We start from the raw sequence: 16,855 nt of genomic DNA on the forward strand, positions 1-16,855 counted from the left end.
TATACTGCTATGCATTAAGGGAAGGGCCACTACCCAGACCGGTTTCAACCTTTATTGAGGTCTCGTCAGTGGGAGGCAGACCTAAACGTGGAGATACTAAGGCAGAAGCAATAGGTGAGGTCATATTTACCTATACGAGTTGCCAACAGGTGTACCACCTTATTATTGAATTACTCTGGATTTAGAGAAAGATGTTGCAAGTTTATTTTTCACTTGTTTAAAATATAATAAATTTAGTTTAATCCTTTATCCAAGTGTAAGCAAACAAAGTTTGCACCTGAAAATATCTTTAGGGCTGAGGTAAGGTAGTGCAACACCAGGCAACTCTGAGCAAAGGTGAACCAACATCTTTCTCTAAATCCAGAGTAATTCAATAATAAGGTGGTACACCTGTTGGCAACTCCTATAGGTAAATATGACCACACCTATTGCTTCTGCCTTAGTATCTCCACGTTTAGGTCTGCCTCCCACTGACGAGACCTCAATAAAGGTTGAAACCGGTCTGGGTAGTGGCCCTTCCCTTAATGCATAGCAGTATATACATGTCCGCAAGGAGATATGCTTTGCATTATGAGAGATACTGAGACAAGGAGTGATGAGAGCTTGGTCCACCTTTGCTCTGAGTTGCCTGGTGTTACTCTACCTTACCTCAGTCCTGAAGATATTTTCAGGTGTAAACTTTGTTTGCTTACACTTGGATAAAGTAATAAACTAAATTTATTATAGAGGTATTTTACAGATCTTACTGAGAACCACTACAGGAACGGGATAATGGTGCAGGAGCATCGCTGGAGTAAATGTATTAGGCTTAAGGGAGATTATGTTGAAAAATAAAAATAATTTTCATCATCATCATCAAATTCCTGACATGTACCCTCAATGGGGTATACAGGCTATGATAGTACTACATGAAAAAAATTGCATCATTACTAACTTCCTATCTACAATTTTCCTCCAAATCAATCTGTTACTTGTCAAGACTCCAACATTATCAGATATTATATTTCTATCGTCTAAGGCACTTTGTACCGTATCAAACCGCCTATATCTTGGTCTTCCTCTGGGTTGTTTTCCTGCTAACCTGGTAGAGAACGCTTGTTTTGCTAATCTTTCCTCGCCCATTCTGTTTAAGTGACCATACCACCTGAGATTAGCTCTGCTAATGCATTCCTGGATGCTGACAATGTCAAGTTCTTTCCTAATATCCTCGTTTTTAATATGATATTCCCATTGATGTCATCTGTTCATGCCTCTAATCTCTCTCAGGACTCTTATATCTGCGGTTTCTAGTCTTTGGTCAAGTGTTTTACTTCTGACCCAGCTCTCCGATCAATAAGTTAAAACTAGTTTGAACACTGTCTTGTATACAGCTAATTTAGTGTTCTGACTAATTTCTCTTTTATTCTATATGAATTTATTCAATTGACTTCTTACCATACCAGCTATGTTGATTCTGCTGTCTACTTCCATATTTAATTTACCATCTTTAGTAAAAATCGTGTCTAAGTAGCTGAAATGTTTTACTTGTTCCACAGGTTCCCTATTCACAAGAAAGTTGACATTTTCAACAATTCTACCCATTTTCATTGTCTTTGTCTTTTTAATGCTGACCTTCATACCATATCTATTACAACAGTTATTCAGTTTAGTCAGCGAATCTTGCAAACTTGTAGTGGATTTATTTAGAAGTATAACATCATCCGCATAAAGCAAAGAGCTGACATTAACATCTCCAATTCTGATATCATGTTTAATACCACTTTCCTTCATAATGTGATCCATATAGATAATGAATAACAGAGGGGATAATGTACATCCTTGTCTCACACCAGATTTAACATTAAACCATCTTCCTATGCTTCCCTCAATTCTGACTGCTGACTTACAACCCAAATAAAGACTAAGTATTGGTTGATATAATGCCTCATTGACACCATATAACTGTAGCTTATTGAATAGCTTCTCTCTTAGCACCTTATCATATGCCTTTTCCAAAAAGACAAAACTTAAATACAGATCTTTGTTATATTCCCATGCTTTCTCGACTATTTGTCGTAAATTGAAGATCTGATCCTGACAGCCTCTATTTGGCCTGAATCAGCTTGTTCTTCACCAAGCTTTTCTTCCACAATTCTTCTCAACCATTTGTCAAGTATACTTGTATAGATTTTGCCAGGAACACTCAGTATGAAAATACCTCATCCTCCAGAATATCTTACCACCTCTGTAATTCTCACATTCAGTTTTATTTCGCTTTTTATATATGGGTACTATGAGAGCTCTACTGCAATCATTGGGAATTCGTCCCTCTGTCCAGGCTTTCCGAACTATGCAATGCAGCCACTGTAAGACTTTTATACCACCATACTTCAGCATTTCTGGTCGAATATCATCTACTCCTGCTACCTTTCCACATTTCAAGCCTTTGATGGCTTTTTCTACTTCAAGTATGGATATGTATTCCTGACTGCATGCCTGGTCAGTGTTTTTTAGCACTGTGCTGTCATCACTGCTTATTTCATTTAGCAGTTTTTCAAAGTAATTACTCCATACTTCAGATATATCTTTTTCTCCTGGTTTCATGTTACCTTTATCATCTAACTCCTTTTACAGCACTCTTTCCTCCATTTCTAAGCTTCTTCAACAATCTCCAGAATATCTTACCACCTTCTTGATATTTATTTTCTATGTTCTTGCCAAAGTCCTCCTATGACTTTTGTTTAGATAGTTGTACACAGTGTTTCGCTTTCTTACATTTGTCTCTGTATTCTATTCTCTAAGAGCAAAAGCTGACTTATTTGCTAGGAACTTTTGATATGCTGTCTTCTTTTCCTTCACTGCCTCTTTAACTTTCTGTGTCCACCATGGAGTTCTGATTTTTCTATGCTTGCAGACAACCTCACCACATGCCTCTCTAACTGAATCAATGAGAGTTTTCTTCAAGGGTTGCCACTGAATCTCCGAGGTTTGGTTCCTGTTCTCAAACTCTTTCATTTTGTCTTCAATAATCTTTGTGTATTTTAGTCTACAGTTCACATCTGAGAGCTGCTCAACTTTTATTCGCTTTGAAACTTTCTTACATGTTATTCTTTTCAATATGAAATTCAGTTTTACCTGTTCAAGACTAAATAGTGATCACTTCCAATTTCAATCCCTTTGTACACTCTGGTGTCCTGCACCATGGAGAAAACATCACTATCAACAATAACATAGTCAATGAGACTTTTCTTATTCCTTGCCTCTTCTCTCCATGTGAATTTGTGCACATTTTTATGTTGGAGCATGGTGTTAGTGATAACCAGTCCATGGCCTGAACAGAAATCCAACAAGTATTTGCCATTATTATTAGCTTTGCTCTTTTCTCCAAATTTTTCCAAAATATTATTGTATGTCTCACAGTCATTTCCTACTCTGGTATTTAGATCCCTAACAAGGACCAACTTTTCCTTTTTCATTGTGTCAGTTGCTTTTTCTAAAGCATCAAAAAATTCCTACATTCCTACCTTAGTAGAACCTTCTGTGGGACCATAGGAACAAATAAGTTTCATTGTCCAATTCACCATTCTCATATTTGCCCACATCACTACTTGAGACTGCCTGCCATTCAAGAAGATTAGCCTCGTATTTTGTGTTGAATACTATGGCTATGCCTTCTTTTTCTTGATTGTCATTTCCTGAATATAGCATTTTGCATTTATTGCTCAGGAAGATCTGACCAGTTTTTGTCTTTTTTTTTGTTTCAGTCGCCCCTATTATGTCGATCTGGTACTTATCTAATTCTTCTGCTAGCTCTATTTCTTTGCCATTCAGGCTTATGTTGATAGTACCGATCACTAACTCTGGTGATGTTGAGTTGGGGCGTGCTTTCAGATTTGTTCCAGTAGCTGACTTTTTGTTGTTCGTCCTGGTTCCCTGGCGAAAACAACGGGGGCCTTGTTTAACCGGGCGATGCCCCAGCCAGCATGAAATTTTGTCATGTTGTATCATCATTTTTTATTTTGGTTTAACCAGTAAGAATACAATTTGGTCAGCTAAATCCCAAATTGCCAGCCCATCCTCGTTCCTTCAGCATCTAGGGAGATACCCAACAGGGTGCACCACGAGAAGGTGAGGATTGGACATTAGGTCAGAAGCCCTGGTCGGTTCTCTGCATTCCTTTAAAGGCTATGTGGAGGTCTTCTCTCAGTTATATAGTTTTGACCCTTAAGCACCCCAATATTTCTAAAAAATTATTTTGAAATTATAAATTCGTTTTTTCATTGTTAGGCAGAACTTTTCAGACCATCCTTGTATGATCGGTAGGATATTTTAGATTGTGTGTTATCTTTCAGGGAAGGAAATTAGAACTAAGTTTGAATTAGAATGAATTGAGAATAACAAAAGAATTGTAATGAAATTGTATATATATGTTAATGTGAATCATACTGTAAACATTTCTTCCTGACTTAATTAAATGGTTTGTGAACAACACATTGTACTGATTCTGTGTCAATGCACTATCTTGAAAATTTCAAACCTGCTTAAAGTAGAAGTTTATGTGATCAATAATTAACCCAGAACTAATTTAAACTAAGGATTAATATAAGCAGCGAATACAAACAATATCTGCTTTGTCTTTAGTTTAAAATTTTATAATCTTGCACAAAAACTAGGAGTCATCAGCACACTCAAACACAGAGCCCCTAACAATTTGCTCCAATGAACAAGTGCTGAACCAAGAATTTGAAATCATTAACCAAACATTTGTCAAAAATGGCTATAATAAGAAATAAACAGTTCACGAGATTCTCCATAAAGCCACTAAAAGCAAAAAAAAAGATTACAAGAATGCCATAGAATACCCTACATTCGGAGCATTTCATAAAAAAATAGATAGAACATTACTTAAATACAACATCGACAGCATTCGAAACCCCTATGACTAACAAAATTGAGATATTTACTTAGCTCCTCCAAAAATCCTCTTCCATACCTTGCCCATCCAGGTGTTTACAAAATTTAATATACCTGTAACCTACCTTACATAAGGGAAACAGGATAAAATTGTGGCACCCCAAACATGCCACAGAATTGACTGGAAAGGCACTAAGTCCCTACACTGCACCAAAACCTGATTTGACAGAAAATTCAAAGAAGATTGTGAAATGCTAAAACATCATCCAAATATGAACAAAAATGATGGATTAATTATTCCAAGAATGCAGAGAACCAATCTTCAACCCATACAGCAACCACAAAAGAAAATCTCAATACAAAAGGACTGTAGAAATTGTTTAATGCAATTTGTTTTTTTTTTCTTTTTTTTTCTCACCAGAGGTCAGGCTAGGATAAATGATTAGCAAACATTTAGATTCATTTTATTTTTGTATAGTGCAGTAGCATGTATATTGTACAAATTATTGTACAATTTTTTCAGATTCTGTATTGAGGTCATTATTGTTCCTAATAATGACCTCAATACAGAGGCTGAAACATCAATTGTTACTTGCTTAATGTTAAGTAAAGTAATTATTCTAACATAAAAGTCTCCCCATAAAATTCTTCACTATGAATCTGACCAGCGTGTAATCTTAAAAGAAAGAACATGACAGTAATGATTTGTGCATGTGGGTTAAGAGAAATGCAGTCCCCAAAAATATAATTCAAAATTTCGAGTTCATCACAATTCAAATCCAAGAAACTTTTTTATGAACGCTTTTCATTTGAAGTTAACTGGTTTCATTTAGAAGCGAGAGAATTTTTCCTGCAAATTTGAGTTTGTTTACTCCCATAAACATACTAGTCTTGTGGCTTTTGTGGTCTTGATTGTGATTCATCTCACAGCAAGTAGCAATCTGAATTGGAGTGACTGGGTTCCGATCAGACAGGGGGAACATGAACGACACATGAAATATTTATCTACATTATCATTAGTTATCTACATCACACCAGAACGTTGTGTGAACGTAAATTTTGGGGAGGATTGTGGGATCATTATCCACTGCCCCGGTCTAAACGGTAGTGATGGTCTGGGGATCCCATACATATGGAGGGCATATATTCGTTGCACGGGTCCTTCCTCTCTGGGAACAACTATAGGCGGAGCTGTGAAGAGTTCAGTATCCTGGGTCTAGGATAGCCGCTTTAATACTGAAAAATGGGACATGACATTTAAAAAAAAAAAATCTATAAGAAAGAATGTTTATTCATGGCAATTTGGAATTTAGCCGACCAAATTGTATTCTTATTGGTTAAACCAAAATTAAAAATGATGGTACAACATGACAAAATTTCATGCTGGCTGGGGTGTCGCCCGGTTAAACAAGGCCCCCGTTGTTTTCGCCAGGGAACCAGGGCGAACAGCGAAAAGTCAGCTACTGGAACAAATCTGAAAACAAACCCCAGCTCAACATCACCAGAGTTAAAGATCGGTACTATCAACGTAAGAAGCCTGAATGGCAAAGAAATGGAGCTAACTGAGGAATTAGATAAGTACCAGATCGACATAATAGGGGTGACTGAAACAAAAAAGACCAAAACTGGTGAGATCTTTCTGAGCAATAAATACAAAATGTTATATTCAGGCAATGACAATCAAGGAAAAGAAGGAGTAGCCATAGTATTCAACACAAAATACGAGGCTAATCTTCTTGAATGGCAGGCAGTCTCAAGTAGAGTAATCTGGGCATATATGAGAATGGGGAACTGGACAATGAGACTTATTTATGCCTATGGTCACACAGAAGATTCTACTAAGGTAGAAGTGGAGGAATTTTTTGAGACTCTAGAGAAAGCTACTGACACAATGAAAAAAGAAAAGTTGGTTGTTGTTGGGGATCTAAATAGCAGAAATAGTAGGAAGTGATTGTGAGACATACAAAAATGTTTTGGGAAAATTTGGAGAAAAGAGCAAAGCTAATAATAATGGCAAATATCTGTTAGATTTCTGCTCAGGACATGGACTGGTTATTACTAACACCATGTTCCAACATAAAAATGTGCACAAATTCACATGGAGAGAAGAGGCTAGGAATAAGAAAAGTCTCATTGACTATGTTATTGTTGATAGTGATGTTTTCTTCCTGGTGCAGGACACCAGAGTGTACAGAGGATATGAAATTGGAAGTGATCACTATTTAGTCTTGAGCAGCTCTCAGATGTTAACTGTAGACTAAAATACAGAAAGATTATTGAAAAGAAAATGAAAGAGTTTGAGAACAGGAATCAAACCTTGGAGATTCAGTGGCAAACTCTGAAGAAAACATTGATTGATTCTGCCAAAGAGGCATGTGGTGAGGTTGTGTGCAAGGATAAAAAAATCCAGAACTTCCTGGTGGACACAGGAAGTTAAAGAGGCAGTGAAGGAAAAGAAGAAAGCATATCAAAAGTTCCTGGCAAATAAGTCAGCTTTTATTCTTACAGAATACAGAGACAAATGTAAGAAAGCTAAACAGTGTGTAAAACTAGCTAAACAAAAGGCATGGGAGGACTTTGGCAAGAATATAGAAAATAAATATCAAGATGGTGGCAAAATATTCTGGAGGTTGTTGAAAAAGCTTAGGAATGGAGGAAAGAGTGCTGTAAAAGGAGTTAGAGATGATAAAGGTGACATGAAAACAGGAGAAAAAGATATCCTTGAAGTATGGAGTAATTACTTTGAAAAACTGCTAAATGAAACAAGCAGTGATGACAGCATAGTGAAAAAACACTGACCAGGCATGCAGTCAGGAATACATATCCATACTTGAAGTAGAAAAAGCCATCAAAGGCTTGAAATGTGGAAAGGCAGCAGGAGTAGATGATATTCGACCAGAAATGCTGAAGTATGGTGGTATAAAAGTCTTACAGTGGCTGCACTGCATAGTTCAGAAAGCCTGGACAGAGGGACAAATTCCCGATGATTGGAGTAGGGCTCTCATAGTACCCATATATAAAAAGGGAAATAAAACTAAATGTGCGAATTACAGAGGTATTTCCCTACTGAGTGTTCCTGGCAAGATCTATGCAAGTGTACTTGAGAAACGGTTGAGAAGAATTGTGGAAGAAAAGCTTGGTGAAGAACAAGCAGTATTCAAGCCAAATAGAGGCTGTCAGGATCAGATCTTCACTTTATGACAAATAGTCGAGAAAGCATGGGAATATAACAAAGATCTGTATTTAAGTTTTGTCGGTTTGGAAAAGGCATATGACAAGGTGCCAAGAGAGAAGCTATTCAATACGCTGCAGTTATATGGTGTCAATGGGGCATTATATCAATCAATACTTAGTCTTTATTTGAGTTGTAAATCAACAGTTAGAATTGAAGGAAGTACAGGAAGATGGTTTAATGTTAAATCTGGTGTGAGACAAGGATGTACGTTATCCCCTCTGTTATTCATTATCTATATGGATCACATTGTGAAGGAAAGTGGTATTAAACCTGATATCAAAATTGGAGATGTTAATGTCAGCTCTTTGCTTTATGCGGATGATGTTATACTTCTAAATAAATCTGCTACAGGTCTGCAAGATTCTCTGACTAAATTGAATAGCTGTTGTAATAGATATGGTATGAAGGTCAGCAATACAAAAACAAAGACAATGAAAATAGGCAGAATCATTGAAAATGCCAACTGTGTTGTGAATGGAGAACATGTGGAACAAGTAAAACATTTCAGCTACTTAGGCACAATTTTTACTGAAGATGGTAAATTAAATGTAGAAATAGACAACAGAATCAGCAAAGCTGGTATGGTGAGAAGTCAATTGAATAAATTCATATGGAATAAGAGAGAAATTAGTCGGAACACTAAATTAGCTGTATACAAGACAGTGTTGAAACCAGTTTTAACTTATGGATCTGAGAGCTGGGTCAGAAGTAAAACACTTGACCAAAGACTAGAGACCGCAGATATGAGAGTCCTGAGAAAGATTAGAGACGTGAACAGATGGCATCAATGGCAATATCATATTCAAAAAGAGGATATTAGGAAAGAACTTGACATTGTCAGCATCCAGGAATGCATTAGCAGAGCTAATCTCAGGTGGTATGGTCACTTAAATAGAATGGGAGAGGAAAGGTTAGCAAAACAAGTGTTCTCTGCCAGGTTGGCAGGAAAACAACCCAGAGAAAGACCAAGATATAGGTGGATTGATACGGTACAAAGTGCATTATACGATAGAAATATAAGATCTGGTAATGTTGGAGTCTTGACAAGTAACAGACTGATTTGGTGGAAAATTGTAGATAGGAAGTTAGTAATGATGTAATTTTTTCATGTAGTACTATCATATCCTGTACACCCCTTGAGGGTACATTGCAGGAATTTGATGATGATGATGATGATGGTTATTCTTCAAAATTAGGAGTTTTCTTTTTTTAATGGATTCATTATTTTATTGATGATTGGCACTTTTCTGCAGCAAGGGGAAGAAAGAACCTATTTTATCTGTTACTGCTTAAAGATGTAGGATTTTAAATAAGTGGCTATTGTACTCAGATCTGGATGAATAAATACATTGTCATAATAATGGAATATTGACAATTTTGAACAAATGTGGTATACCACGTTCTGTGATTTTGAACTGTTTGAATTATGGCTGAAATAATATGACGAATAGGAACTTGAGTCATAATGAAATAAATAAAGACTAACTATAAATTTTTTCGTTATTTTGACACAGAGACTTGAATATTACATCTTTGCATTGTGTCCAGATGGTTGGATTCTGGCTAATTTATCCATTTTGTAGAAATGAAAATCCAAGTTTTCATTTGCTCTCCCACTGACAGGCTATAGATTCACATTCAACCATGGGCATAGATGTTTGGGATTGTCTTTAGGTGGGTGATGAATTTAATTGCCCAATATGAGATTACTGTCCTGCTTATTGGATGCCTGGAATTTTTTAAAAGGTCCACATTTGATCTATAGAGCAAGTTTTCCAGATTATAAAATTTTTTTTATAATCTGGAAAATCCTACATCTTTAAGCAGTAACAGATAAAATAGGTTCTTTCTTCCCCTTTCTGCAGAAAAGTGCCAAATAAATAAAAAATATCAAAAAACATTGCATGAAATTAATAAAAATAGAAAAAAAAAAAATCCTGAACACAACTTGTGATGTTAATGTTTCAGCATATTGGTACTATGTACTGTTTAATGTACTATAGATTTAACAATCTTTTTGTGGGAGGCATGTTAAGAGAGAGAGAGAGATCGACTAATTCCTTTTGTGCTGAAGAACAAGGGATTTGACTGACTTGTTTAAAATGTCTGTGTCACATCATAGTTCATGCCTCTTTCATTCTTTTTAGCATTTCATATAGCTATAATTTTGTTAAGCAAACAAACCATCATTAACTGGAACATGCCTGTATTAAATCACATATAATTATGTGTTCTTGAAGTAAGTATTCTGATCAGGAAGCATAATTAAAATTTCTCCACTTTGACTAAAGCAAAACTTTTGGGACCTCCTTCGGGGCTCATGACTCCATTAAGGTTTGGAGCAATAATAAATCTCTAAATCTGTCAGCACTGCAGATAATAAGAAAATTTAATGTGATTGAGATTTGAAAGCCTTGATTATTGAAAAAAATGAAAATAAAATTATATGAAATGGCATTAGATATAGTAAATAATAATAGCTTGATTTTTGATTCTTAATAATTTCAATATTTTGAGATTTTTATCTGTTATTTCTTGGGCAGTTAGCATTAATTCAAAAATATTGTTTTAATGTTTATATTTATGTATGTAGTATTTTTTTATTTAAAGTATCTTACAAACATTTTCTTAAAGGAGCATTTCATGGATGTGACCCAAAATCAAGAATTTCTTTTGTTGCCTGCAGAAGAGATTGAGAAGTTACTTGCTAGCGATGATTTAAATGTGCCAAATGAAGAAGTAATATTTCATTCTTTGATGTTATGGTTGAGGTATGATTTACCCAACAGGAAACGTGATCTTCCACATTTGCTAGCTGTTGTTAAACTACCCCTGCTGTCACCTCAGGTACACTAACTTTGTTTCACCTGAGTATATGTATCAAAATTGAAATAGTGTATATGCATTTTATGCAGTCTTTCTGAATTTTCTACAAATTTTTATATTTAAGTGAAAGAACACCTGTAACCATAAAGATATTTTTACTAAGATTATGCTATTAAATTACCGATATATATATATATTTTTGTGTATCACAAAGAGGAAAAAGATTTGTAATTTTCAAATATTTTAAATGCTATTTCTCTTTAGGACAGTACCTAACAGTAATTTCATGAAAGTATGCCAAGACAGAAATTTTTCTTAAATAAGTTAATAAAATTAACATTTCTTTTACTCCTAACTGACTTAACTATCAACACAGTATCTGTCATACCTCTCCTTGAAACCATTAACAGACAAAACGCTCACAACTGATTCAGGCAACTCTTTCCATTCATTCACCACTCTCCAAACAAAAAATCTAGTCCTCACATTCTTGCTAACATTTGGTATCCACCACACTCTTACTCAAATTCCCAGAATGACCTTTTATTATGCTCCTCTAGCAAGTGCTGAAACATTTTCATTGTTAATTCTATTAATCCCTTAAATAAATTAAATCTTCCTCCAGTTATCAAGAGTAACCACGAGATGATCATTTTGGTGCTGGCCAGCAATATAAAGACTTTGAATGAAAGGATATGAGTAAATCTGAAAAACAAGTGATTATGAAAAGCTCAGGAAACAAGCTAGGAGCATATCAAGGAATGAGTGAAATAGAATGGAGAACAGTGTTACTTGAATAGTGATTAGTAACTAATTAAAAGAAACACATGTATTAACCACAGTGAAAATTATTTAATTGTAAGTATTTCATCCTAAGTATCTTAGGACATCATCAGTACAGTAGTTGAAAACAATAATAGGAATAACATTCAGTTAGGGCATCACTATTCACAAACTTATTCACAAACATTCCCCATAAAGAAACAATAGAATTACTAACTCAAAAATTTCCGTCTGATATAGTTGAATTGTTCAAGTTTGTTATTGCATCAGGTTACTTCACCTGGAAAGGTCAAATTTACAAGCAAGAGGAAGGAACAGCAATGGGATCTCCTTTATCACCAAACCTAGCAAATTTGTTTTTAGAACACCTTGAGGAAAAAATATTCACTTTTGAACCCAAACCAAAAATTTGGCTAAGATATGTCGATGACATATTTGCAGTCTGGGATCATCCCGAACATGAATTACAACTTTTCTAGATAAAATTAACCTTCTTCATCATCGCATCAACTTTACATTAGAAAAAGAATCTCCACAGGGTATCTCCTTTTTGGATTTACACATCCAAAGAAAAGAAGATGGTCCCATTGCCACGTCTGTCTTTCGCAAGCCTACATTCTCAGGTCGCTACATTCACAATTCTTCCACTCATCATCCATCTCAGAAATCTGGCATCATTAAATCACTAGTTTCCAGAGCACACAAATTCTGCTCCTCTGAAGAATCTTTAAACCAGGATTATATCTTAAATGGATATAATTCGAAAACAACTCAAAAAATCATCAGTCACTTCTCCACACATCAAACCAGACAGGAAGAAGTCCATAGGATTCCCATACCTTACGTCAAAGGCATCTCTGAACATCTTTCTAAAATTATGAAGAAATACAATTTTGCCACTACTTACAAACCTATCAACCAAATTTACAACTTGTTACCTTCTCCTAAGGACAAACTCTCACCTTTGATGTTGCCTGGCATTTATGAAATTCCATGTTCATGCAAATTGTCTTACTTTGGACAGACAGGTAGGTCTGTTCAGAAACACATCTCGGAACATTCAAGACCACATCGATCTTTTTAAATCGCAGAAATCTGGCCTCTCTCAACACGGAATTGAAAATCCAAACCATAGGATCCATTGGGAAAAGTCTAAAGTTTTACATAGATCTTTATATAAACATGAACGCTTATACAAAGAAAGTTCTGAAGCCCTACTACACAGACCATACTTAAACCGCAACAACGTTCTTACTATTCCTAAAGTATAGGAAATGGTCATACAAAATTGTGTTAAATAATTAATTTTTTTTTTTTCCTGTAACACGTTACGCACATTTAATGAGATTCTATTGTAATCATGCTCCCTAACTGTATGTTATTCCTATTATTGTTTTAAACTACTGTACTGATGATGTCCTAAGATACTTAGGATGAAATATTTACAATTAAATAATTTTCACTGTGGTTAATATGTGTGTTTCTTTTAATTATGATCGCACCACAGGTTTCGTTATTTAAAAAAATGATTAGTAACTGTTTAACAACAGAATTTCTAAATATATTTTAAAAGGTCATATAGTGAAATAAGGGAGATGTGAAATGGATGACATTTTACATCTTTGAATTTAAAATATTCATAACTCAGCCAGTGAGGAATGTGATGGAATTGTTTGCAACGATAAAAAAAAAAAAAAAATCAGAATTCCATGATGAGTACAGGAAGTTAAAAAAGCCGTTCTGGAAAAGAAAGCATATTGAAAGTTCCTAACAAGTGGGGCAGCATATACTCTGAGAAACATGTGAGAAAGCAAGGTAGTATGTAAAAGTAGCTAAACAAAAGCAATGGAAAGACTGGTAGGAAGATAGAAGATAAATATAAGCAAGTTGGCAAAATATTCGAGGTTATTGAAAAAACTTAGAAATGAAGGAAAGAATACTGTAAAAGGAATTGGAGATAATAAAAATCACATCAAAACTAAAATAAAGCTATTTTAAGAAGATAAAAGATATTACAGATATCTGGAGTGATTATTTGAAAAATAATTTTTTTAAAAAAACTTTTAAAGTGCCACACAGTCGTCAGGTCACGTAAAAATTTTCTCCTCTAAGCAGTAGCAGGTCTGTGCAGCTGTAAAAAAACAAAGTAGTGACACAAAATACATAAATGAGATCTAATTTTGCTCTGGCAAGTGATATCAAATCTTCCAAAAGTACAGGTGCCATTGTTGTTGTGGTGGTGAAAGGAATCATAACTGCAATTGATTGTGATTTAACTCTTCAGTCGTGTCTGACTCTTGGTAACTTTGTAGGCAAGCGTTCTTGCCACAAAGCGTTTGTGATGAGATTTTTACAGGGTAGTTCACCATTGCAGTATATAGCTGATGAATCAGGCCTATGGCTTGGTTATATATTCTTTCTTAATCCTCCTCTTCTATCTTTTACGGTGTTGAGGTTTTCTTATTCTCTGCCTCCCAGCATGTCTTATGTCTGTAGATATGTGTTCACAGGGCCGGTTTGCTTGTTCTGGGGGATGAAAAACCTGAGCGTTTCTGGTTGAAAAAACCCTCTACCTCTGTATGAGACTGGCTAACTCACTTTCATCGAAAGTGACCAGATAAAAGTTCCTCACGTCACTGACAGGAATTGAACCAGGTCTTGCTGACCAAAACGCTTCATCTATACTGACTGAACTACGGAGGCTCTAATTGTTGATGTAGCTGCAATTTGGGTTTCTATCAAGGAAGTCTAGTCTGATGTGTTATTTATATTGTTTTTACACATGTGGTTAAAGTGAATGTGAAAGTGAGTTTTGTAAGGATTTTGTCTGTTTTGTATATTGTGCTTGGGTTGCCTTTTTTTTTTTTTTTTCTTCAATTGTAGTTCCACTGTTGTTATTTTATGTTTCATTTTTGATTCTGGGTTAGACCAAAACATAAAGTAGAGACATATATTGAGAAAAGACAGACTCTTGGACATGTCGCCTGACAGAGAGCAACCAGTCTTTTTGCCATAATATGGCCTCAACAGTATCTCCCACATTCCACTATTTGGACCCTCTTCTTCAGATGTCACCTGGCAGAGTGTGGAAGCAGGATTATATGCCAGTGGACCGGGAAGCATCCTTACTCATTACTAACAAAGTTTGGGTCAGCCTGTAGTAACACCATTTTTACTGATGTACGCTTGAAATAGGAGGAGGTTTTGGCATGTCCTTGAAGGATATTACTCACACTGCATGGAGAAGAGAGGAAATGACAAATCACACTCTCCCATCTGCTCTTGAGGTCAAACATGGCATTTGTCACTTCAGTCCTCCAAGCATGGTGGTGGTTTGTCACTGGGTGACAAAGATCATATACCACCTAGTGGGTCTAATTGGCATTTTTCTCCAATTAGATAGTGTCCTTTTACAGCAAGGATGCTTGCTAGGCATATCCCCCCCCATTTGGAAACAGACCATACCAATGGTGGGATTAACTTCAGAGGAAAAGGCTGTATATTTTATGTCACCTGCCCATTAGTTTCCCTATGAGACTAGTTTTTTCTGTGGGTAATGATGTAATAGAACCAGTCATGTACAAAAGAGGCGAAAGAAAGGTTGAACAAAAGTCACATCCAGTACCTTTGTCAAGTGAGTAAATAAGCTGGTTGCCATTTGGACAAGTTACAGGTTTCATGGTTTTTGACTCTTTCAAAATCAGTTATGCATGTGTTTGCTTGTAGGCTTTCATATTTTAGGTTTTGCTATAACCAAAAGAGGAAAATGAAGATTTTGCTGAAAGCCAATTGCAGAATGCCCAGTCCTTTTCTGGTGGAGTTGAAAATGTGAATGAAAATCATTGAGATTTGAGTCCAGGTATATTTGTGAAGTGATTATACTTGGAAAAGACAAGCCACCAGCACCAGAAGATGGTGGTGGTGGTTTGTCTTTTCTAAGTGTAATCCCATTTCATTTTGCTTGACATTTAATGATTGTTGTATAAGGTGGGTTGAAATTAGGAGGGATGTGAGTAATATTTTATTCACTATACCATTTCTATGGAGAATTTTATTTTCTATGCAAATTGTATCCTTGTCAGAGCTTGATAAATACTTCTAACTAGACTCCTTCGAGGTACACTTGGAATAAACTGGCAGCAACATTATTAGGTGGCTGACCTGGAAACTTCCTGAATCATTGTATACTCTAGTGGCCAGTCTGCAGAATAACTATTTAAAAACTGTATTTTCTAAAAAAAGAAATTTTGGGTTTCTCCATAATGTGTGACAAATTCTGAAAAACATCATTCATATGTGGTGAAAAAAATGGGAGTAGTAATTTTTTTTACACAGAGAGTGATTGCTGATCAGTGTTGCTGATGTTCATTGTGAATGGTCTTAAAGTTTTGGTATATAGATTCATTGCTGATTGATTAAAAACTTCTGATGACTTTGTTGATTCTATTACATTTTGTTATTAATGTTAATATTTATAAAGAATTCAACTGTTTTGAACACATGCTTGTCATTTAAAAATTTAGTTTTATCTAAATCTTATCCAGATTTAGTTTTCATTTGATATATTCTTTAATTATGATTCTTGTCATACAATATAAAAACAAGTAGATTTGTATTTTATTAAAAGAGTATATTTTTTCAGAAGGAGCTATTTTTGTAATTAATCTTTCCAGTTTATCACTGATCACATTGAGACTAACCCTTTATTTCGAGAAGATAGAATGTGCCAAGATTTAATAATGGAGGCTATGAAATATCATTTACTTCCTGAAAGACGTTCAATGCTTCAGTCCCCACGAACTAGACCGCGAAAATCTACTGTGGGATCAATATATATGATTGGTGGAATGGATGGTTTTAAAGGTATTGTTAACTGAAATGCTTTCCAATTTATAATTAATACTTAGAATAAAAAAAAATAATAAATGAAAATCATAACTTACATAAAAGAAATATAAAATTTTCACCAATATGTGAAGGTTATCCTCAGTATTAATTTAACTGGAATACAATGAAAGCACGTATGATGGCATATTGAACAATGCTAATTAGAATTATGAGTTTGAATGGAATAGGTGTTAACATTTGTGTTTACATATAATTTTTATATAGCTTATA

At 35.1% G+C, this 16,855-nt stretch overlaps 1 protein-coding gene across 2 annotated transcripts in view; it reads left to right on the forward strand.

Moving 5' to 3' along the window:
* Nucleotides 1-16,855, forward strand: part of LOC150107400 (kelch-like protein 5) — a 270,095-nt gene that overhangs the window by 131,061 nt on the left and 122,179 nt on the right. For both annotated transcript variants that reach the window (XM_090391266.1, XM_090391267.1), the window contains 2 exons: nucleotides 10,763-10,975; nucleotides 16,411-16,600. In XM_090391266.1, the coding sequence (XP_090247392.1) occupies nucleotides 10,763-10,975; nucleotides 16,411-16,600 (403 nt within the window). The remainder of the gene's footprint in view (nucleotides 1-10,762; nucleotides 10,976-16,410; nucleotides 16,601-16,855) is intronic.

This window comes from Typopeltis vanoorti, chromosome 4, assembly GCF_054136105.1.
Source record: "Typopeltis vanoorti isolate ZY-2024b chromosome 4, IOZ_Tvanoo_1.0, whole genome shotgun sequence".
NCBI lineage: Eukaryota > Metazoa > Arthropoda > Arachnida > Uropygi > Thelyphonidae > Typopeltis > Typopeltis vanoorti.